Source organism: Hyperolius riggenbachi, chromosome 10, assembly GCF_040937935.1.
Source record: "Hyperolius riggenbachi isolate aHypRig1 chromosome 10, aHypRig1.pri, whole genome shotgun sequence".
Classification (NCBI taxonomy): domain Eukaryota; kingdom Metazoa; phylum Chordata; class Amphibia; order Anura; family Hyperoliidae; genus Hyperolius; species Hyperolius riggenbachi.
In genome coordinates, this window is record NC_090655.1 from 151,474,577 (window position 1) to 151,500,517 (window position 25,941).

Consider the following 25,941-nt stretch of genomic DNA (forward strand, 5'->3'; position numbering starts at 1 on the left):
CCTACTGTAGGTGCATAGCATAGCAATTTGAACCAGAGCCCTTAGTCTGGTTTATTATCTGGTATATTATAACAGCCATTTCTGGGTATGATTGAGAATTGTCTGATGTACAGAGCTGTGCCTATAATTTACTTAACCCTGTTCCATGCCACCTGTCTTTAATTACACTATTAATCGGCACATGTTTGAGAGGGCAATTTGTTCCTGACATACATTACGGCAGAGGAGGGTGCATGGAGACCATCACTTTTACTCTGTTTGACACTGGCAGCTCCGGAGCAAGTAATCCACATAATGGGTATTATCAGTGTAATAGTCCATTTTGCCAGGGCGCTTGCAGGGCTGAACATATTGGTGTGATTCAGTCAGTTAGCCTCACTCATTACTCAGAGAGTTAATGGATTACAGTAATTGCTTCAGTCATCTCTGTTTTCATAATGTGCCTCTGCGTCCCATTCTAATGCTGATTAATGAACCCGCTGAGCTGTGGAAGGAGGAGGTGTAGTGGAAATATCCCCAGCTCTCATATATCCATAGCAGGCAACGGAAAAGGCCATGCAAGATGCTTGTAATACTGCACTGCTGGTTAATGAAATGCTGGTGTCAGTGCTGTGTGTTACAGGGTAATTGGGCTCGGTCTTCTTTCATTAACAGGTTTTTTTCCCAGTGCCAGGCTACTGTTAAATGCAGCCTATTACACTGTACAGGATACATGCATTCACTGAGCAAGCTTTACATTGAACAACCTCATTACTTATGCCAAATATACTTGGCAGGCTGGATTTTTTTTTCCTTGATGGGTTTGCAATAACATTTTAGTGTGCAGGATTTATAAAGACTTATAAAGGTCATGTAAACATTAATAGAAAAAAAATGAGTAGGCTTGAGAGCTAATTTATTAACACTAGCCAAAGTGATTTATTGGGGGTTGGGGGCACTGTAATGCTTTGTAATGCATTCAGTGAAAATATCCATGTTGGAGCCGAGATTCCTTGTTTTGGGTAACATTTTAAGCAATAAAATGTTTCTAAACAATCCACGACTGAAAAATGGAATCATCATTTAACAGAAGTCAAATCTTGTTACAAAAAAAATTGCCTGTGAAAAGCTGAAGTACCCGCTGAACCCATCAGAAGTACCCCTGGAGGTACACATACCATATGAACTTGGGGTGCGTATGCACGCACGCATGCACACACACACTGCTGCTCATAAAGATTGGGACTCAATTCCTCTGACAGTAGTTTATCTAAAGAACGTATTAAAGCTCAAACTTTGGTTGATTGGATATATTTGTGTGCCAATCTGGGGCCCACCATATCATTACCCCTGTGACTGGGCAGCTGCAGGTTTCAGTAGGATGAAGTCTGCATACATTGACCTCCTCCTCCCCCACTTAATGGTAGTCACAGCAGGGAGTTTGCAGGCTCACAAAATAAGAGCACTAGCATCTTTCTGATGGCCACAAGCCTGGACTTTCAGCTATCAGACAGAGCGGCAGCTTATTCCTCTTCACAGAGTATAAGAATATTCCACTTACCATCAACCGTCTGCATATTCATATTTTTAACAAACTGATTCCAGTCATCTACTGTCGTTGACAGGGTGAAAACTGGAGGTTTTTCTAAATGGTGGCATTTTTCTTTTTTAAATGGCCTTTTGCATGTTTAATAATAAACATTCTGCAGCAGAAATCATCATTTTGTAGTGCTGGTCCTTTAAGATTTATTCAGCTATAAGACGGCAGCAGTCCTCTGTCTGATGATGAGATCATGTCTATAGATGCCCACAGTAACAGCCAAGAATACAAATGTGTGTTACGCTCTGCGGCACTCTTTGCATCCTTTTTTTGCCAAGGGCAGTAGAGTTATACCTACTTGTCTAATTCTCTAATGTTTGAGGCCTTCTTTAGTCACTTTAAAGTTGTACTTAATTAACCAGACTTATGCTGGGAATACACGGTGTGATTCTGCGAGTCTATGCGAATCTGGATGCAGGAAACGCATGCAGATTCGCTCTAGTGAAAACAGGCCCTTACTGGCCGATCGATTTTCCAATCATTTTTCCGATCGATTTACTATTGGTTTTTCTGATTGATTTCCATTCACTTCTATGAAAAAAAAATTGATCAGAAAAATAATCAAAATCTGATCGGACCTGTCAGAATTGATCTATCTGCCAAAAAAATTCATGGTGTATTCCCAGCATTACTGCATGTCATTAGGACTGTACACCATGTGCTAGCAGACTACTCTACTGTGAAATATTAAGTAAACATTATCCTAATTAATAACTTGGACACCCTCCTCTCAGCCACTGTGCCAACATGCTTTGAATTTCCATACTCTGCAGTGACACCTTCTCAGCATTGGACTGTAAAGTTGTTTGGTTGAGTAAAGGTGCCCATTAAATTCTTCAGATGCCATCTTTCGACACACTGTTTACAATTGAATTGTACAGAAAACTGCTCAATGTGTTCCAAAAATCAATGTAAAACGATTCTGTGGTCGATTGGAACAGAAAATGTAATCAATCCGAAAGTTGGTTTTTACGATCGTATCTGAAGAGAGAAAATGCCCTAATTCACCCATTTATGGGAACAATTGATAATTACCTATGGGGAAAATTGATAATTACTTAGGATCGTAAAAAGTGTATCGAAAGATCACATCCGCTGAAAAATTGTACCATTAACCCTTTCCACTTTGAGTTTTTTTTCCTAAAGGGAGTCGTTTCTACTCAGTTTTTTTTTACAGAAATGCACTCTCCCTCTTACTCTCTCTCCCATTCTTACATGGAAGGTAACACAGTAACATGGTAAATCTTATTTTAAAGAACACATTATAACGTTTAATTTCATACCTTATTTGGACAGTTTGGTGTCTTCTATTGACTGGTAGCAGAGAAGTTGGACAAAGTATGGTACACTTTAAAACAATTTCCTGGGTGTAATCCTGGCCTGCATGAGCAAGTTTCACAATAATAGGTGGTTTTTCGCCTGCCACCTGGTGTCTTCCTGTCACTGCACACTGTGCAATCATTGGTGTTTCGATCGGGATTATTAGCAATAAAATGCTGGATGCCATTTAGGCGCTCCTCCACGTCCAATGAAGAAGGGCGGCCATATCTCCGCTGAGGCCTAGGGGCTTGTTGTTCGCGAACCAACTTAAGAAATAGGTTCTTGTGGTAGCTGATATGATCCTTTGGTTCATGTGGATGCAACTGGTTGTAAATTATGAAGCTATTCACTACTGCCAGCTCCAACGACCAAAAAAAGTCTTCCTCCACCACTTCAGTGACTTCCTGTTGAAAGAGTAACTACTGGTGTAATGATCAAATCAGTCAACCGCTCCCATGTGTTTAGTATATTCTACAACTGCTGTGGGCTTCTCAACATTTTCAGTCACTCTACCTTTCATTCTTCTCTGCTGTGTTGTTGTGGTAGCAGGGTAGAAAGTGCTAAGCATGTGTATAATACGCTTATCCTTCCATGCCAATACCATCTCTTCACTGTCAAGTTTCCAATCTTGAACTTCACAACTCTTCAGTTTCAGTTTTTTTATTTCACTTGGTAGACCTTTACGATTGGGCATGACCCTTCCAGTTATGTAAATTTTTTATTTTAGTAACTCTTGAGCCAATATGTGACTGGTATAAAATCGATCTGTAAATACATGGTATCCATGTCCAGGAGTGGCTTGTTTCAGATTTGTACAAAGATGAAGGACAATGCGAGCTGAAAATGGCAAGTCTGGCCTTGGCAATCTTTCCGTAGTTGCACATCCATAATACGGTTCAAACGCAAAGAGGTATCCAGTCTCACAATCCGTCATAGAAAACACTTGTACGCCTAACTTGCTTGGTTTCTGAGGATTGTACATCTTGTACTTTGATCTTCCGTTGAAACTAATTGTGCTTTCGTCAAATCACTACATTCCTATGGGGTATGAACAGACTTCTGCATCTTTCTTTCATATGTTCTGTCGAGTTCCTGACCTTCTAACCACTAGTTTGAGGGCCTTCAGGACCACTGATGGGTGGAGAAACCATGTAGCATCCAATGAATCTGACTAAATCGCTCACGAGAAAAAATATCTCCAAAAAAGGGGGTGTAATTGATCCACCGAGTTGAGAAAAAATCCTGGATAGATCCCCTTTCTTGCAGTGCCATCCTAAGAATTACTCAAAAGTACGCCTTTATTTCCTGCATTGTAACATCAGTCCAGCTCCTACAGATGGATCTGGGTAAAGGAGGGTTATTTTCTAACTTCTTTTTAGGCATAATCATTGCTTCATTAATAATTTCTTCTAAAAGGGCAGGTGTAAAAAAAAAAAAAAAAAAAAAAAAAAAAAAAAAAAAAGCTAAAAAAAACCACTGACCGTTTCTGGAACATTAGCTGCAGGCAGTTGTACCCCTGCATTACAAACAGTGAAGGGAAAATTATGCAGCAAGCAGTCACTGGTAGGAGAGAAGCATTCCCATTTTCTGTGATCACCATCACCCTCCCCGCTTTCATCAGCTTGTCCACCTTCATCAGCCCCGTCAATATCAGTGTCATCACTGTAGCAATAATCCTCATCAGTGACAGTATAGTCACTGTCATCACCAGAATCCTGCACATCTGATTCTGAGCTGCTGTCATTCCTAATCCGCTGTGCCACCTCAGCCACTGTCATTTTTCTTTTACGTACTGCAGATCGCCCACTTCCTGTGTAGGGGAGGGGGGTACCACCTGTGTGGGCATGTAGTTTTACATGCCCACTAAGTATAGGGACAGAGATCAGGCTTTCCGTGCGGCCAGATGCGCTGCAAACCGCCGCTGAGAAAATGTCCCGCATAGCAGGACATACGACTGGAACGCGGATTTCGCGATGTCCCGCTATGCGGGACATACGAGTGGAGAGGGTTGAAGGGCACCTTTAGACTGACTAACTCTGGCTGCAGTAGTGATAAGGAAAGCACACGGTTAATACTGATGCCTGCGTGTTGGACTGCACTCATTCTAGGACTGACATCTTTTTGAGGTGGCAATTATTGGAAAATCATTCTTAGGCTTTTTATTGAACTATCTAACAGAGTCTCTCACTCACACCTGATTGTCATCCCTTTGACTGAAAATACCAGACTCTAATTTGATCTTAAAATATTCTAATTGATTCACTTACCTTGGCCACATGTAGAAACGGTACTTGAAACAGAAGGTATTTGTGATAATTCAGCTTTAAGCAAGCAACAGGGGTCTCCCATGATGCATTACTCCAACATATGAAAATCCTCTTTTTATGCCCTTGAATGCAAGGCTGCACACCGAGAACCGCTAGTGTATAGTGAGCCTGTAGCTAAATTTTACAGAACCACACCAATCCAACATTCAGCCTGTTTTGGACTGTTAAGCTGGCCACTAACGGTCCAATTTCTAGCGAAAATCGTTAGAGCGATCAGAAATTCTGATCGGACGAAAAATCGTTCACTACACCATCAACTAACCAATCATTGCTTCCTATCTATCACGACCACCAAGAAAATTCAAATTTTCGTTCGACGAAAATTCATTCGGGCGACATTTTTTTCACTTGTTCATAATCGATTGTGTCCACCAATGGAGATTATTTACAACCAATCCGATCAGAATTTCTGATCGCTCGAACGATTTTTCGCTAGAAATTGGACCGTTAGTGGCCAGCTTAAGTGACAGGTAACGGGTTAAAATAAACATGTGCCACACTACATCCAGTACCTGCTTAGGGTACAACTAATTGCATATATCCTGCCATACTCTGAAGAGTGCCTGTTTTGAAATGCTATTAGTGTTAGTCTGTACCCCCTTGTGCAGTAGGACTGTACCCAGCTGACCGATCTCTACATTGGAGCAATGGCTGGTTCACAGTAATGAGGGTGGAATGTGGGCATGCCCAACAAAGTCACAACCCTGTCTGTAGGGATCAGATTAAGGATTTACTTGGTGGGATGTGAACATGGCCACTTGCCTCCCACATGACTTGGCTTTAATGCAGAGCTGACATATGGTCAGGTGTGCAGGTGGCTGGTGCAGCAGGACTGTAAACACTTTTGAAGTTGGAAGTAGTAAAGCTGGTGACACCTTCCTATAGACACATTTTGTTTGTGAGCTGTGCTTAGAAATATAGCTTTCTTGTAGGTAGGTAATCACTGAAGATAACTAATGGTTTTTATAAATCATGACAACTGTAAGAAATGTCGTTTTTCCCTTTTTTCTTTTTTTAAGCTTTGTATATTGACATTACTTTCCTGTTTTTTTGTAAGCCACCGTCATCATGTACTGCACGATCAGGATGTGGATCGCCGAACCTGTGTCCCAATGAACCACCTTTGGCCAGACCAAGCTCCCTACACTGTGTGTAACAGTTCGCTGTCTGAATATGGAGTCCTAGGTAAGCCACATCATCTGGCTTTGGCTTCACTGAACAGTAGCATAGTAATCTTATCATAGTAATCTTCTAACAGTACCCTATGTCTGTATGTACAACCACAAGGATTTTTGGAAACATTTCTTGAGATTCCTTTACTTTTATCTGCAGAGGATTGCTAGCAGCAAACTACCTGATGGATATTGCCATTTCCCAAGATTACTTTAGGTGTGCAGGAAATGCTGCAGTTTGTCCTGCGTTGGTAGGTGAATAACTCAGGCAGGAGAAGAGAAGTTACTAAATAGTCTGTTCTTTAGATGAGTATACAAAAAAATTATGAAAGCCATGGATGAAAATAAACTTAAAGGGGAACTTCAGCCTAAACAAGCATACTGTCATTAAGTTACATTAGTTATGTTAATTATAATAGATAGGTAATATAATTTTTTACCCACCCTGTTTTAAAAGAACAGGCAAATGTTTGTGATTCATGGGGGCTGCCATCTTTGTCATGGGGGCAGCCATCTTTTTGGTTGAAAGGAGGTGACAGGAAGCATGAGACACAGTTCCAACTATCCTGTGTCCTGATTACCCCTCCCAGCTGCACACACTAGGCTTCAAATGTCAAATTCAAAATTAAAAAAAAAAAAAATTTGCACCAAAACCGCAGAACGAGAGCAACATCATCAGAAATCCCATCATGCTTTGCACAGCATCAGGGGAAAAAAGCCCGGGCAGTTTTCTTCTGTGCAGCTGAAAATGAGGCTTGGATAAGAGAAACAAAGTTCTGATGCTGTAAAACTGTTAAAGAAGCACCAGGCCTTTTCAGTGCTGCTGAGTCGATTTTTAGTCCGGAGGTTCACTTTAACATTTCTGAACACTTTGGTATATTTGTGGCGGCATGCCAATTGAAATAAAAGGATATATGTTAGCAATCACAGAAAAGTTAACATTTCTAAATTACTCTTTCTAATAAGGTTGAATTTCATGAAACCAAAACGACAGACAAACATCATCTTCCATTTCAAATGTTGCCATGTATATTATAAAAAGATGAAAAAGAAGCCCGGAATCACTGTGAGCTGTAAAACTGAGTAAAGAATGGTGTGTTTTCTCTACTTGCATCTATTGTTTTTGTATCTCAAATCATGTCTCAAGACTGTCCCAGTAGCCTTGTGGAGTTCAGCAATGTGATGTCATGACTTAACTCCTCCCCCAGAGCTGCTGTAAAGTCACTTTCATTCAGATGGATTACTGCACAGAGGGATTACTGCAGACTCTGTCTATTAGGAGGATTGATATGCAGCATATTTTTAATCTGGGAACCTGGATGATTGCTGAGCCTTATTAAATCTCAGTAACCTTAGCTTGCAGTGTGCACCTACCACTTCCTTTACCAAATTAATGTCTGCACTACATTAAAGGGTAGCTAAAAAATTGTTAAAGGGAACCTGAACTGAGTAAAATTATTTAAAATAAACACATGAGTATTACATAGTTACCTTGCCATCAGTTCCTTTCAGAAGCTCACCATTTGCTTCTTACAGTGATTCCTTTCAGTTCTGACAACATTTTGTCAGAACTGAAATATATCAGTTGCTGTCAGTTATCAGTTGCTGTCAGTTATAGCTGAGAGGACAACTGATGTACCAGGTTATGTCCATGTTTCCCTATGGCTCAAGTGGGCTATATTACAGTTCAACAGTGTGCTGACCAGAAAGCTGTTATGGGGTAATGTCCATTTTCAAAATGGAGGACAGAGAATTCCATTGATCACAGTGGACAAACAGGATGCAGGAGAGGAGAAAGAGATTGAGGAGTAGACTACACAGGAGGCAAGTAGGACCTGTGTATGTTTATTTTAACTTTTCATTTTCAGTTCAGGTTTTCTTTAAGGCACATATGAATGCTTCACAAACCATGTAATATAAACTATCTGTCCATGTACATCTGCAGTGGCTGTGACTTTAAAATACAAGTAAAACATTAATGGCAAACTTTCTGGAATCCAGGGCAAGAGTACATGTTGTGGATAGTAAAAGTGTGCAGACCTCTGTGAAAATGCCAGGTTTTCATAATATAAAAAAATGAGATCACAATAAATCATTTTTTAAAAATGTTTTTCGCTTTTAATGTTATATAAGAGAGAACAGAGGCGCCAAAAGGATAAAAGGGGTTTTAAAGGAGCTTAACAGCCAAAACTTGGTAATTAGAGGAGGCAGTGGTGGACTTACCCCCTCCAAGCAGACACAACACGACTGTACATTCAGTCTATTTATTAACGAACTCCAGATAAAACAAAGCAATGCGTTTCACGGGTCAGCGCCCGCTTCCTCAGGCAATAGAAAAAGGAGTTACAGCATCTAGCAAAACAAACGACACTCAGCGCCTCTTCGCTTTTAATGTGACTTGTAAGGCATTCAAAAAATAAAGATGTTAGGAGGAAAAATATTTAAAAACATTAAAAACCTACAATAAGCTGAGTGCATATATTTTCACACCCTTAGGGCCTGTTTCCACTAGAGCGAATCTGCATGCGTTTCTTGCATGCAGATTCGCATAGACAATATAAGTAAATGGAACTGTTTCCAGTTGTCAGGATTTCTGAGCGTTTTTCTGTGCAGAAAAAATCTGCACGGCAGTGCCATCAGAACTTATTTCATAGGAAATTCGCATGGGTTTTCGTATGCAAATTTTACCGTGAATTTGCGGGCATTTACACATAAAATCAATGAAAAAGCATACAGGCACTGACATAGTTAAATTCGCATACTCATTAACATATGCGAAAACGCCCACGAATTTGCGGTAAAATTCGCATCTGCGCGCAAATTCGTTTTTGCATTTTCTGCTACTAATTCGCACCGCACAAGTGGAAATGGGCCCTAAACTAATACTTTGTTGAAGCACCTTTTGATTTAATTACAGCATTCAGTCTACTTGGGTAGGAGTGTGGCACATCTTGAAATGGCAATACTTGCCCACTCTTCCTTGTGAATGCACTCTAAATCTACTGTATCAGGTTGAGAGGGAGTCTCCTGTGCACAGCTCTCTTCAGGTCACTCCACAGATTTTCTATTGGATTTAGGTCTAGGATTTGGCTGGGCCGCTTGTAAATTCTATTTTTAGTTAAAGGGACTCCGAGCTCATCTAAAAAATAAAAGTTGTACTTACCCGGGGCTTTTTCCAGCCCAGCGCTGGTCGGTAGGTCCCACGACGGCGTCCTGGCTCCTCTCCTACTCCCCGCTCCGGAATGGCTCACTGGCCGCAGCCCGGGCGACACTCGGCCGAGTGTCGGGCTGCTCCTTCCGCGTATGACGCGGCTGATGTCACACGCCGGCCGCCTCGCGTCATCACGGCGGCTGGCGTGAACGTACTGCGCATGCGCGATTAAAGCGCGCATGCGCGGTACTGCCACGCCGGCCGCCGTGATGACGCGAGGCGGCCGGCGTGTGACGTCAGCCGCGTCATACGCGGAAGGAGCAGTTCGACACCCGGCCGAGTGTCGCCCGGGCTGCGGCCGGTCAGCCATTCCGGAGCGGGGAGAAGGAGAGGAGCCAGGACGCCGTCGTGGGACCTCCTGACCAGCACTGGGCTGGAAAAAGCCCCGGGTGAGTCCAACTTTTATTTTTTAGATGAGCTCGGAGTCCCTTTAAGTGAGAGAACCTGGCAGTAGGCGAGTCAGGGAAAGATACCTGTAGGCTCATCTAGGTGCCAGTCATAGGATCTTTGCTGTAGTGATCTTTGCAGTTACATGTGCATGATAAATAACTGCACTGTCTAAAACATAAATTCTTTAACTTCTTCGAAATAAACTTGCTGGCCTGCAACACTTGCCCCATTAGACAGTGGAAAAGGCAGTAAAGATGTGTAAACTAAGGAAGAATAAACAAACAATGGGGTTTAATTTCAATTGAATTGAATGTGATAAACTGAAGTATGGTTGCTGTGGAGTAATAGACTTTGAGCATAGTCTTGCTGCTTTGTTTTCATTGAATAAGCTAATGTGTGTGCTTTTCTTCAGCAAGAAAAAAAATGGTTACCACTTAGAACAGTCTACATTTATCATGGAGCCTAAATAAAGAGCAACATATGTGCAGATAAACCTCCAACAAATTAGTCATATTGCAAGTTTCTCAGCCATGTCTCCCAAGCACCACAAATGGGCTCGTAATGCCAAAGACAAAATTAGACTTGGATTAAGAGCTACCAGGGGAAATTTCACTTTGTATACCCTGGGAAGCAGAATGCATTAAGTACTGCATAACTATACATATAGGAAAGATATCCTTTCTGTTCTGTGACGGCATGCATCAGATGGAAGATGAAAATACATCAGGAGATCCCAGTGTTTGCTGGAAGCGTATTTCTGAAAGAAAAACTTTTTTTTTTACCGTGAAGTGAAAACAAAAACAAAAAAGATACTTTCTCCACATAGAGGGAAGCTTCTGGATGGTCCACAGTCTCTACGTGTCCTCCTTGACTCTAACACTGATGGCCAGAACCATCTTCTTATTTGCGGGCACGCTCCACTCTGTGTACGAGCAGAGCCATACTGTGCATGCGGTCATACAGCTGCCTGTGCAGTAGCATGAGGTGGCTTTCGCAATATGGCTGATCTTGTAGATGCACAGATCGAAGTATGGCCACTAGTACATATCCAATAAGCTCTTGTCGGATGTTTTTGAAGGAACCCTGCACAGCAGTGGTACACCTAAAAATGGATCAGGAAACTTGTGGATCCTTTAAAGTCTTCCCACTATGTGGGTAAGTATCTAACTTATTTAAGTTACAGTTTTTCTGTAACGTTTCTTTAGGGCTCGTTCACACTGAGAGCTTTTCTAAGCGCTTGTGATTTTAAAAGCTAATGTTATCCTATGTGAGTGTTCATACCGGAGCGATGTGATTTTGTAAAAATCACCCATAGCATTGTATTAGCAAGAGCTTTTAAAACCTCTAGCGTCCCTTACACAGTCATGCAAATGTGTTGTATAATTGACCAAAGTCTGTAGCACTCCTTTTTGTTTACATACAGCTGCAACATTAACGGCACAACGGCATTAACTGCACAACATCTGGGCGGCAATGAATATGCTGACATTGAGCAAGAGAAGGAAATCCAGCCCAAATTGGTTGAAATTTATCATGAGTAAATCAATCAGATAGTTTGGGGTAAAAGATGTCTATAAGATTAAGTTATCGAACTGGCTGGAAAGAATCGATAAATCTATGGCTACTCTCGCTCTACACTAAGGGTTCAATTCATAGAAGGCTGTGCAGAAAAAAAACCTGGTCGGGAAAATACCACATTCGGTATTTTAGACTTTTGTGTGCTAATTCATAAACATTTTCACAGGTGCGGTAGCAGTTCAGTAAATTACCAAAGCCCATTGACAAAATCCTGTTCATAACAGTACAAGAGAGTGGAGTGTCTCTGTGTTGTTACAAGCTGTTCCATTGTTCCATGCAGTGAGGGCATTACGATAGTAAGGCATCCCAGACATCAGTTTAGATGTACATGTTTTGTTATACTGCCTCTGCTTGCTCTGAATCTGCTCCGCATCTGTCTATTAGTCTTTCTTAACATTTTATTTATTTGCCACAGCTTAGATTAACTTCCAAGAAACTTTACACATGCCATACTTAGGTGATTTTCTCCACTAGCTCCTACACATCTTCAAACTGGAACCCAAGAGGTTAAAGGGGAAGCCTATTTTGTTCTGTTCTCGCTCTGCTGCTGCCTGGGGGGTTTAAAAGTTTGTCCCACCTGAGAAGGCTGCAGGGTCCTATTAGATTCCATCATCCAGACTTGAAGACAGGGGTTGTTTCTATTGGCTCCCTGCTTTTGTCAGTTACTGCTCTCACTGCTTCAGCTTGTGAGTCACGGCTCCTAGCAAAGTCTCCTCACTCTTTTCACCACTTCAAAGCAGACAATATTTTTTTGGGGCTTTACTGCATGTTGTAGGCTTTATGAATTGACATTTACTGACATGGGTTGAAGTATTTACCACACAAGTCGGTAATTTACCTCACTGCTCTGTAATTTCAGTTTTTCATGCGGTAACAGCCTTTATGAATTGACATTTTCCTAAGTGCTCGGTAAAGTCAGCTGTTTTCTGTATTCGTGAATGCGGTAATGCTTTATGAATCTACCCCAATGTGCAACAGTACATAAAATGCAATTCCAGAACATTTCATGGTGATTCCAAATCTTTCTAGAATACAGAATACTGAATATATAGATTTGAAGGTGGTATCCGAAAGTGAACACAGCATGAGAATTTCTGGACTGGCTTTGTGACCTTCGTGTACTACTATTTATTGTAACTTTTATTGTTAACATGCAGAAAAAGCTCAGTGTTGTCTTCTAATGCAGTGTTTTTCAACCAGGAACATTGCTTGGTGTGCCGTCCTCTTCTCCCCCTCCCGTCCGTCCCCGCGGCTGCCGCTGTTATTACCTTAGCAGCGGCCGCTCTCCCCTCTCCAGCGCATGTGTTTATTCTAGCAGCGTATCTCCGGCTGCTCTGTGTGATGCGGAAGGAGGCAGGGCTCGGTTACCATAGTAACGGCGATACATATCGCCGTTACAGGAAGCCGCTGCCCTGCTTCCTTCCGCATCACACAGAGCAGCCGGAGATACGCTGCTAGAATAAACACATGCGCTGGAGAGGGGAGAGCGACCGCTGCTAAGGTAATAACAGCGGCGGCCGCGGGGACGGGCGGGAGGGCACTATACTGGCTATACTGGGGCACTATACTGGCTATACTGGGGCACTATACTAGCTATACTGGAGCACTATACTGGGGCACTATACTGTCTATACTGGGGCACTATACTGGCTATACTGGGGCACTATACTAGCTATACTGGGGCACTATACTGGGGCACTATACTGTCTATACTGGGGCACTATACTGGCTATACTGGGGCACTATACTGGCTATACTGGGGGGGCTATACTGGGGCACTATACTAGCTATACTGGGGGGCTATACTGGGGCACTATGCTGGCTATACTGGGGCGCTATACTGGGGGGCTATACTGGGGCCCTATACTAGCTATACTGGGGGGCTATACTGGGGCACTATACTGGGGCACTATGCTGGCTATACTGGGGCACTATGCTGGCTATACTGGGGCACTATACTGGCTATACTGGGGCACTATACTGGCTATACTGGGGCACTATACTAGCTATACTGGGGCACTATTCTGGCTATACTGGGGCACTATACTGGGGCACTATACTAGCTATACTGGGGGGCTATACTGTGGCACTATACTGGGGCACTATACTAGCTATACTGGGGGGCTATACTGGGGCACTATGCTGGCTATACTGGGGCACTATGCTGGCTATACTGGGGCACTATACTAGCTATACTGGGGCACTATTCCGGCTATACTGGGGCACTATACTGGCTATACTGGGGCACTATACTAGCTATACTGAGGCAACTAAACTCCCTACACTGGGGCAACTATGCTAGCTATGCAGCCGCACCCCAGATACCCCCCCCCCCCCCCCCCGCGCCGTTCCCCGGAGAAAAATTTGGTCAGACAGTGTTCCCCGGGCCGGAAAAGGTTGGGAACCACTGTTCTAATGTACTGGGATAGTTTGAAAACTTTATTTGATGAAAGATTTGATTTTTTTTAATTAGGTCATTCTTTCTTGTGACTAACAAATCAATTACTTTGTAATCATTTCTTTTTTCACAAGAAAAAAAATCCAATTAGGTGCATACTGTATATCGTTGGATATAAGTTGGAAAATTTAAGTTTGACTCGCTAAATAAAATTATAGGGGTCCAAAATTCTGACCCATAGCTGGGACACACCTCTCTCTCTCCCTTTAAAAAGAGCTGCAGCAACCAGCATGCTTTACGATCCCTTCTCACCCCCACCCATGTCACGTTACATCGGGAGGTGGAGGGGGTGCTGATGTACGCTGACCAATATAAGTGAGGGAGATAAGAGGTCTTAGCACTGGACTTGGTATATGGCTTCTGCAGTTGTGCTCTGCAATAATTACTCACATGGGGCAAAGAGAGAAGCAGGTGAGGGAGGGGACATCTAGAAGCATGGTGGCTTCAATAATAGGGTGGGGGGGGCATTTGGGGATGCTCAACAATTAACAAAGAAGGGGAGAACACAGATCCCGGCAACCCTGATAACGGGTGGGGGGGAACAGATTCCTGCTGCACTGATTATCACATTTGGGGGGGTGGTGGTGTTAGAATCTGGCTGCACTAATTACCCGGGAGGGGAAGAGGTGACAAACACATGCCACACTGATTGCGGGGGGGGGGGGGGGGAGCTAGAGGGAGGAGGCGATGCTAGCAGCAGTGCCACTAATTACCTGGGGGGGGGGGGGGGGTAAATAAAGACAGATCATGGCCACACTGATTACTGAGGGGGACAGGGGGCACTGATTACCTGTAGCAGGTGGAAAATGATACTGGCCACACTGCTTACTAAAGAGGGGAGTGAAGCGGCACTCGGGGGTTAATAGCTGCACCTGGAGACCTGGAATTGTTATTGACTGCACTTGAGAGCCAGGAGGGGTTACTGGCTACAATTTCCCAAGTGAAACTCCTCCTGGTCCACTAACTTTGAATCATCAAAGAATCCCATCTTAAAAGGGTCAAATATCGGGGTTGACTTATGTTTGAGGATATATGGTAACTAAAATGTAACTATTTTACTGTTTGCCATAACTAGCACATAAATAAATAGAAACGTACTAAATTACACACATAATTATGTTCTGGGGATTTTTCCTCTTATGGGGAAAAATACAGGGATGACAAATCTGGGATATGTTCTCATTTTCATTTTATATGTATTTTCATAGATCTTGTGTCAGATTTCATTGCTTGAGCTGACATAAAACTGGTGATAATTATACATTAATAAATATATTAAATCATAGCTATGCAAATATTTTAGACAGCCAATTTGTCTTTTTCTAACTGATATATTGGCAGATGGAACCATGCGCAATGATAAGTATACAATTGTTCGTTTTGCTAACCAAGAATACTGTTTTACCTTCCTCTCCAGCTGCTACATAACGACCTCATACTAAGGAATTAAGCACCAAAAGACTACTGTGCTATACAAGAAAGAATCTATGTATTTGTCTTCCGTTTACAACTGCATTCACTTATAAGAGAAACTTCTTCAGCAAGAGGGATGATGAGAGGTATATGGATGCTGCCATATTTATTTTCTTTTAAACAATACCAGCTGCCTGGCAGTACTGTCGATCTTTCTGGTCAGTAGTGTCTAATTCACACACCTGAAATAAGTATGCAGCTAATCTTGTCAGATTTTTGTCAGAAACATCTGATCTGCATTCTTGTACAGGGTCTATGGCTAAATGTACTGCATTAAAGGCAAAGGATCATTAGGACAGCCAGGCTATGTGCATTGTTTAAAAATAAATAAATATGTCATCCTCCATATGTCTAACACCTCAGGATCCCTTTAAACTAGTCATACTCGTATGGTTTTGATTGTATAATTTTACTGCATCTTGTTGAGCATAAGCACAGACAGACTGATAATATTCTGAACAAACTTGTAAGCTTGCATTGAAGGAGGAAGTAAAATTGGACAGAATTAGGCAAACATATTTTTAATTATGGGACATTACCTAGTAAATACCACTCATGCTTTGCAGCGCTAGGCTCCCAGGTACAAACATGGCCAGGACACCATCTGTATGAAATTTGATCAGGTGGTCCGGTTACCTCCCATATCCCTAAAACCTACTGGTAAGGCTGCAATGGCGGTAGACTATGGTACAGACATTAGACTATTCTCAAACCCTAAAGAGCAGAAAGCAGGCACTCTGGAAACTCTGCAGTATTTTACGGGAATACATGTATGCTTGACAGGACGTGGACACTCCGGGTAACACTCCACTGGTCCAGGTATGCACTACTTATTGTTCATCAGAACTTTTAGTTGGAATTAAAAGAAGATACACATTATTGGAAGCTGCAGTGCTTGGAGTTGCATATTTTTTCTATTAAAGCATGGTAGAGATTAGATTGTAAACTCCTCTGAGGGGTAGTTAGTGACATGACTATGTACTCTGTAAAGTGCTGCTGAAGATATCAGTGATCTACAAATTTACAATAATAAGCATGCCCATAAAATAATTGTTTGTCGTTCAGAGCTGTCAGATTGAGAATACCTGCTGTGACCGCTACATACCAACTATATTATTTACAGTGCATTTTACTCTGCATCATATGTACATCTTGTATGTATGTGTATACACAATTCTGTGGGAACAAGTAAAAAAATGTTTTTGAAATTGGATTTGTAGTTTTTGAGAAAGTCGATTTTAAAAAATTAAAAAAAAAAACGGTGTTTAAACTTGTATAAGCAGGTACAGGGGGCAGAGATGACCCGGGGGGGGGGGGGGGGGGGGGTGAGTGGAGACACAGGAGGGGACAGAGGAGGTGCAGGGGACAGAGATGGCATAGTGTTCCAACTTAAAAACAGACTCAGGTTAAGAATGAACCTACAGTCCCTATCTCATTCATTAACCGGGGACTACCTGTAGCTGGGTTTGCAAGACAAGCAAAATGTGACCAAGAGCCTGATAGTCACTCTGTCAAAGCTCCAGAGGTTCTCTGTGGAGAGAGGAGAACCTTCCACAAGGAAAACCATCTCTGCAGCAATCTACCAAACAGGCCCGTATGGTAGAGTGGCGGAAGCCACTGCTTAGTAAAAGGCACATGGCAGGCCGTCTAGAGTCTCCCAAAAAGCACCTGAAGAACTCTGACCATGAGAAACAAGTCTCTGGTCTGATTAGACAAAGATTGAACTCTTTGGTGTGAATGCCAGCCATCACGTTTGAAAGGCAACCAGGCACTGCTCATCTTCACGCCAATACCATCCCTACAGTGAAGCATGGTGGTGGCATCATCATGCTGTGGAGATTTTTTTCAGCGGCAGGAACTGGGAGACAGGATAAAGGGAAAGATGACTGCAGAAATGTACAGAGACATTTTGGATGAAAACCTTATCCCGAGCACTCTTGAACTGGGGTTACGGTTCATCATTCAGCAGGACAACAACCCTAAGCACACAGCCAAGATATCAAAGGAGGGGCTTCAGGACAACTCTGTGAATGTCATTGAGTGGCTCAGCCAGAGCTCAGACTTGAATCCAATTGAACATCTCTGGAGAGTTTTTAAAATCGCTAGGCACCGACACTTCCCCTGCAGAGTACCTGCACATCATTCTTACATGTACCCACAGTTACATTGCCTAGGGCTTGATAGATGTTCTTTGTTTTGGTCTGTACCTTTTACAAGTATTCTTACCAAGGACTAGTTCTAGTCTATGACTAAAGGGAATAAATATGTCAGTCTACATATCCTTCTCACTTCAGTTGTCTTTTAAAATTCCTAAGCATTGGCAGTTAAGAGACGAATTTCATGTTACACAATTTCAATCAACAAGATTGTAATATGCAAATTAGAGGAGTCGGAGTCAGTGGAATCCTAAACTGAGGAGTCGGAGGATTTTTGTACTGACTCCACAACCCTCGTTGTCATTATGGGGTGTTTTGTGTAGAATTCTGAGGAGAAAATTGAATGTAATCCATTTTGTAATAAGGCTGTAATGTGGAAAAGTGATGTACTGTGAATACTTTCTGCATGCACCATAGATATGTGACAACTAAATGTGTGAAGGACCTATGAATGGGGCACAGAGATGTTTTTCTTACTTGCCTGGATTTAGGCTGTAAGCTGTGTTGCAAACTGTTAAAGGGAACCTGTACTGAGTAAAATTATTTACAATAAACACATGAAGTAACTTCAAATGAACATTCCATAGTTACCTTGCCATCAGTTCCTCTCAGAAGCTCACCATTTTCTTCTGATAATGATCCCTTCCAGTTCTGACAACATTTTGTCAGAACTGAAATATATCAGTTGCTGTCAGTTATATATCAGTTGCTGTCAGTTATAGCTGAGAAGACAACTGATATGCCCGGTAATGTCCATGTTTCCCTATGGCTCAAGTGGGCGATGTTACAGTTTAACAGTGTGCTGACCAGAAAGCTGTTATGGGGTAATGGCCGTTTTCAAAATGGAGGACGGAGAATTCCCTTGATCACAGCGGACATACAGGACGCGGGAGAGGAGAAAGACACTGAGGAGTAGACTACACTGGAGGTAAGTATGACTTGCGTATGCTTACTTTGACGTTTAATTTTCAGTTCAGGTTTTCTTTAAGGTGGGAAGTGAGCCAGTTCTAGCAGCAGGGAGTGAAATTTCTTTAAAGGGAACCTGAGCTCAAGCTAAAAACGCAACTTGGACTTACCTGGGGCTTCTTCTAGCCCCCCGTAGCCCGCGTGGTTCCCCCGGCGTCCTCCTGGCTCCTCTTCCGGTGCCACTGGTGGCTCCATTATTTGGCTGGTGTGAGAGTCCTGCGCATGCGCGGTCCTCTAAGACTGAACCGCGCACGCGCAGGACTCTCGCTGGCTGGTGTGATGATGCTTAGGGTGACTTCAGGCCAAAGTCGGCGGTTAACTGAGCCGCCAGTGAGACCAGGAGAGGAGTCAGGATGATGCCGGGGGATCTTGCGGGCTACATGAGGCTGGAGGAAGCCCCAGGTCAGTCCAAATTGCGTTTTTAGCGTGAGCTCAGGGTCCCTTTAAACACCCAACCATAAAATGAAGAATATTGCAATGTTGTCACAGAAGATTATTTTTTGGCAGGTGTAGAAAAGTAGGGATTGCTGTTAAAACAGGGAGGAAGGCCATTTTTAATAATGATACGTTACAAAACTTGCTCCGATATAGCAAATAAGTATTATCAATTTTCAACAAGACTGGAGTTTTCCCCCCAAAATGTTTGTAATATTATTGTTTTTTTCAATAAGCTTGTTTATGAATAAGGAGAGAGAATCTTGCTAACATCATACTGTATTTCTTTCTATTTTTTTTTGTGTGTGTCCATTTCCTTTTGTGCTCACTAAACTTTGTGCCATTTGAGTGGTGAGATAAACACTCCCAGGTCGCTTTTCCCAGAGGGGATTTGACCGGTAATAGTAGAAATGACAGGTACATGACATCTGCCAGTGAAAGCTTAGTGATGGCTTTCACTGGTGTCCGGCTGTGTGTGCGGAATAACAAGGAAGCCATACCCTGCCTGTCATCCCTGGGCAGCATGCTCTGCTCTCTCTGTTAGATGGCACTAATTAAAAAGATACTGCTACACTCCCAGCAAGAAGCCTTAGCCTTACATGAAGATTTATTCTAATGTGTGTGTTTTTTCAACTTAAGCTCCTTTGCTGGGCATGGCATTATTACCGAAACTTGCATATCGTTTATTGCACTATTTTTACACCGCATTGCATACTTTTATTTTAGAGTTGTGATTAAATGTTCAGATTTTAGATTAGCAATAGAAAATTACATAGGATTGAGGATCTTTTTATATGCTTTGAAATTAAATAGGCTGTATGTTATTGAAACTGAACTGGCATTTTCAATATTTGAAGAGAAATAAATTAATTGTTTGAAAAGTTTAGCCCACTGCAAGGCTTTAGCGGCTGCATCACTTATATTCTATTGAGTTACGCAGATGTATCTTGTACTGTGCAGATTTATACTTGTCCCTCAGGAAATGTCATTGTTTCCAAGTGGCCCTCTTTCTTTATACTAAGTACAGGGTTATCACACCTGCACGTCATACCCCAGAGTATCTCTATGCCTGTCCTGTCTGCCTCGTAACAAGACACACCCATCTTCCATATTTCTCCTTTTCATTCTTTTGGAAGCAAACCTGAGCTGAAAATAAACTAATAAGATAAACAATTGTAGCTATCCTCCTCCTCCTAGTTGTAGCCACTAATGATGCAATCTTTTTGTCCAACCTTACCAAATGTATGTAATAGAAGGGTAAACAGAGTGACTATATTGAAAGGATACTTTACGCAGTCCCTTATATTACATAGAAATTGTTAGATTGGACCAAAAAGATTGGATCATTAGCAGGCACCTTAAAATTACTTTTTTTAGAATCCCGCAGTTATTTTTTCTGTTGAGAAGCTGAAATGGTAGGTTTAATGTTTTGTTGTCTGAGGCGGCTGATAGTGATGCCACGGCCAATAGACAGGCGTGTGTACAAAGGCTCCCGACCAGCGATGGACGCTCAGAGATTTCACCCAAGGGAATCGGGTCTTGATCCCCAATGGGCGACATCAGTTGTTGTGTGTGTATATAACTTTACATAGTCTTTCACGCAATCTGAGTTTAGAGCCTCAGTCTATAAACGATAGACTTCTTTAATGGAGATAACACATGTGGATAGTGGGTAAATATATGAAACTAGTGTGCTTGATCAACTGATTAGTTCTAAAATAAATACATTTATTTATTCAGTTGCTTTAAAGGGTACCTGTAACCTTAAAAAAAAAAAGTTACTTACCTTAGTAAGGGGAAGCCTCTGGATGGTCTACCACAGTTCCCCTATGCCCCTCCCTCCTGGACTGTGATTGGACCCTCTAAACCAGGTATGTGAAACCGGTCCTATGAGGGCCGGGGTCCTCGCACATTTTTGACACAGCTCAAAATTGATGGGTCTGAATCAGGAAAGGTGTGGTCCATCAGGTAGAACACATTCCTCTCTTTCTCAGTCCATCCTAAACACTGGCATGGATCTGGCCCTCCAGGCCTGAAGTTCGACACATGTGCTCTAAACAACCTTTCAACATTAAAGTTGAAGATTGCTTGTGGTTGCACTCCACTATGTGTACAAGCACAGCTGCACTGCACAGGTGCAAAGTACATGGAGCCACTCGTGCATGGCTTTTTTTCCTCTATGCACAAGAGATTCCATGGTACTGCACAGGCATCGGCGCAGTGCAGCCACGCTGGTACACAGAGGAGAACACGGCCGCAGAGATGAAGAGGGACTTGTTTTGCAGCTGAGGGGTCGCGAAGGATCAGGAAAGCCTCAAGAGCATCCAACTGCTTTTTTTTTTTTCTAAGTTGCATGTTTAATTTTAATAGTCATAACAGTCCTATTTATCAATTTATAGAAGCTAGGTGATGGTCCCAGACAGAACTATTTCATAGCTTTTCTTATCACCTACTTTCCACTGTAGAAGTGTGAAATCATTAATCTACCCATTTGTGGTTTGTTTTTCTTTCAGGCTTTGAGCTTGGCTTTGCCATGGCTAGTCCTAATGCCTTGGTGCTTTGGGAAGCTCAGTTTGGTGATTTCCACAATACGGCACAGTGCATAATCGACCAGTTTATCAGCTCTGGGCAAGCAAAGTGGGTCCGACACAATGGCATTGTGCTACTCTTGCCGCATGGTATGGAAGGAATGGTGAGTGGACCCTGGCAGAACATCTGTTCATCATAGCGAGTAGCTGAGTGATTTATACAGCGGCATGCTTAATATTCAACGCCCTGGGAGAGTAAACTCATGAATAATTAATCAGCTGATAGTTACTGTTCTTCCAGGCTCAGATTTGTGTATGTTTTGTCTTAACGAGGGTTAAAAGGTCTCTTACTGTAAAGTTGTTGCTTATTGGATAGAGAAAGGGAATGTTAATGAACATATACTTAAACTGAGACACAAACTGATGATATTTTATTAAATGTTTGGAATAAACCACCTTACATGCTACTTATTTCTTATGTAAATAGGAGCCCAGCGGGTCCTCTATTATTTATGATTTCTCCTGTTAAGACACAGTCAGTTCCCTTTTCATCTGCCATCAACTGGTTGTATGAAACAATATTTATCTGTAGCTATTCTCGATGGATGCCTCATGCCGGTGGATTAGTACTGTTAAAACTATAATCGGTGGTGGTTAGTGATATAAGGAGTTAAGAAATACTCCTTATTTATTTAATTCCAGTATACAAAGTGCAATAAAATGTTTGCACCTTATGTACCTGGTATACTGCCTTAGGTTGTTCTGTATATTACAGGATCATTGCCCTTGGCAAATTCAAGTGCACCAATCACAAAGCTTGGCAATCCAAAATAAACATAACATGAATACAAATGAATTTTCAGTGTCTAACTGCAGGGAAAAATGCATATCAGGACCATCATTTGATCGATATGCAGGCGATTCATGCCAGACTTGCTGCCAGTCTTCAGGCAGGCAGTCATAACACCAGAGGCGTGGGATTTCACAGAGAGAAAGTACATTTAGCTAGCTAATCATGCCTCAGAGGAGCACAAATACAGTTTAGTTAAAAGATCCAGGTATACTTTTAGAAGAGCACCAATCTGTTATTAATAAATCTTTATTAGCAGCTCCAAATTTGTTTAAAAACGTCAAGGTAGTTGTGAAATGATTATCAAAAGGTAAACTGTAATGTGCAAAGAGCATTTACCCAAAACAAAAAGCCAGAAATTATGTTTTTGAGAACCAGCTATAGCTCATGGTAGTTTTATCTATTGCCTTGTGAAAACTGTGCCTATTGAGGCTTCCAGGAGAGTTTATTTTTTTCCCTGGATTTTTTGTCTCTTTTACTTGCTGAATATCAGTAATTCCTTTTGTATTGCATCACTCACTTTGTACATAAATTTGCCTACAAAATGTGCACATTCCTGCGTCAACTCATACCGATATGAATCTCATTTACGTTCCCTACCACAAAGTTCCTGTTTTAGCCTCCTTGAATGTAACTCCTTTTTGAAAATCGCCCTCCATGTCTGATGTCACAATTCATAGAAGTTTAGTGTATTCAGGGTTGGATTTCTGGAAAGGCCACAAAGGCTTGGGCCTTGGGCAGCAGCTGGCCAAGGAGGCGGCTGGACAGAGAGTGGTTGCTGCATATGGAAGAAGAGGCTGCTAATGGCACAGAGAGGATAGAAATAAAATAAACAAGGAGCTGCAGCCCAAGGGATCTGTATATAACTGAAGAAGGCTGCTGTAGATGAATGTTACACATGAAAGAAGGGGCTGCACATGGAAATGGAGGGAGGCTGCTGCACATGCAAGAAAGTTTGCCTAGGAGCATAAAAAGTATAAATCTGGCTTTGAGTGTTTTCGTCATAAGCTGATGCTACAATTTTAAAAAAAAAATTCCACTGGGGAAAAAGAAAAATCATTTTTGTATAGTATCCTTGACCACCCATTCAGACTGATGTTCATATATCTTGAGGGACATTTCCCATTGCACAGAATAAATTGCTTCTCAGAATCCTCTAATGCTGTTCTTTCCCCTTGCTATCTAATGTAATTCAGAGGCAAGCATTTCTGAACTCTTCTGCCTAATTTTATTACCAGGGGCCTGAGCATTCTTCAGCCAGACCTGAAAGGTTCCTGCAGATGAGCAATGATGACTGCGATGCTTATCCTGTAAGTTGATTTGTCTAACACCGTGCTTTGCTTTATCTTGACCTCATTCTCTGATTGTACCTGTTCAAGAATCAGATTTTTTTTTTTTTTTTTTAACGTGGGCTGAGGAACAGTTTGTGTGCTCATTATTTCCCTGCTCTCCTTCTGTTTAATGTATAATGGAATTAAGGTTATGACTTGTGCCCAGATTTAAATTATATGGAGACACTGATGCATGATCATGCGCCATGTTAATTAGTCTAATGTAAATATATTGCAGAGGCGACTAGACAGAGGCTCTGTGTATCTTTGAATTTAGGTAGCATGTCATTTGTTTTTTGCTTTCTTCAGTTTTTTTTAAGAAGTGGACAAGTATATGTGATCCATTCATCAGATATCCCAGCCTTTGTGTGCTGCCATAGCAATATTGTTAGCTTGTAACTCATCCTGTAGCAGTATTGCTAGAAACATGTAGGCAGACAACTATAATATCAACAATAAAGCTCAGAGAATAATGGTAAATATAAAGAGGGTGTGCAGAAAGGAAGAAGAAATACGACAAAACCAAAAGGAGTTTATCAAAGTCACCCATATCCTATTCACCTTGCTGCAAGGCACTGTGTATTGACCTGAGGAAGCGGGCTAGTACCCTTGAAACGCATTGTCTATTTTTGTCTTCTGAATAAATACTTTTCCAGTACTACTGGTATTTTTGCCGTCAGGAGAGGGAAGAGATTACCTCTCATTCCTATTTTAACTATTAGTTTATAATTAGTTTATTTTTTGCAATTGGGGCCTCCATCCCTATGAGTATGTTAATACACTTAGATTTTACACTAATTTTATAATACTGGCATGTCAGTATGTACACATTGTTGATTATCAGGGACGTTAGAAAAAGATGCCAAATTGCAATTATTATACCACACTGCAATTCACTCCTGATTCCCTTCCTGCTCTTCATATACAGTAGAATCCCTTTACAGTAAATTCCAAGGGGCCAGGAAAAGTAATTTACTGTATCAGAAGTTTACTATATCAGAATTGGTTATACATTGTATAGTTATACCAATGCATTTGCTGGGACCTGAGGACTGAGTTTACTATATCCAGAGGTTAATTATATCAGAGTTAAAGTGTACCAGAGTTTAGGACAATAAAGATTTATACATACCTGGGGCTTCCTCTAGCCCAGGGGTCTCAAACTCGCGGCCCGCGGGCCATTTGCGGCCCTCGATACAATATTTTGTGGCCCTCGCCGGCAAAAGCTTCCTTATAGTTCGCTTCAGTGCTCCCAAGTAATCCGCCGCATCCCCGCCGCTAAACGAGGGCTGCAGAGCCCCCCAAATCGCCCGGGGGGCAATCCGCCGGCATTTCCTGGAAGGGGCAGAGCTTTCAGCTTCAGCTCTGCCCCTCCTGACGTCAATCGCCGCACGGATCGCCGCCTCTCCCCGCCCCTCTCTGTGAAGGAAGAGTGAGAGGGGCGGGCAGAGGCGGCGATGCGCCGCGGTTGTGAAATTCCTTATGCGGCCCAGCCTCATCCTGACTTTGCCTCCTGTGGCCCCCCAGGTAAATTGAGTTTTAGACCCCTGCTCTAGCCCCTTGTGCTCCGATCGCTCCCACGCCGTCATCCTCAGTCTTCTGCAGCGCTGGTACCGGCTCCCCGCAATTCCGTCAGTCGGAGCGTATGGGGCTGGTGGAAGCCCCAGGTATGTATAAATGAGTCCCTTTAACTATAATGAAATTCTACTGTAGCAAAACACTTGTCTGTCCACGTATGGAAAAGTCACACAAAATGAATATGAACAATCAGTTTAAGTGATCATTTTTGAAAGTCTAATAGACCTAGGTAGGCCTAGTAGAATACCAATCTAGTGATGATTAATTTGGTAGTGAAGCAGTTGACATAATGCTGTTTTACCAAGAGTAAAATCAGTAATGCAAGTATATTGCATTATTGATGAGCACCTCATTTTAAGACATTGTACCCTACTTGAAGAGACACTGAAGCGCAAAAAAAAATATGATATGATTTGTATGTGTAGTACAGCTAAGAAATACAACATTAGGATCAGAGACATAAGTCTAATTGTTTCCAGTACAGGAAGAGTTAAGAAACTCCAGTTGTTATCTCTAGACAAAAAAGCCATTAAAGAGAACCCGAGGTGGGATTTTATTATGCTAGTGGGGCACAGAGGCTGGTTGTGCA

The 25,941-nt window shown here is 42.1% G+C and overlaps 1 protein-coding gene across 3 annotated transcripts in view; it reads left to right on the plus strand.

Annotated features, from left to right (window-relative positions):
• Positions 1–25,941, plus strand: part of OGDHL (oxoglutarate dehydrogenase L) — a 203,194-nt gene that overhangs the window by 143,288 nt on the left and 33,965 nt on the right. For all 3 annotated transcript variants that reach the window (XM_068258827.1, XM_068258826.1, XM_068258828.1), the window contains 3 exons: positions 6,284–6,411; positions 21,579–21,757; positions 23,682–23,753. In XM_068258827.1, the coding sequence (XP_068114928.1) occupies positions 6,284–6,411; positions 21,579–21,757; positions 23,682–23,753 (379 nt within the window). The remainder of the gene's footprint in view (positions 1–6,283; positions 6,412–21,578; positions 21,758–23,681; positions 23,754–25,941) is intronic.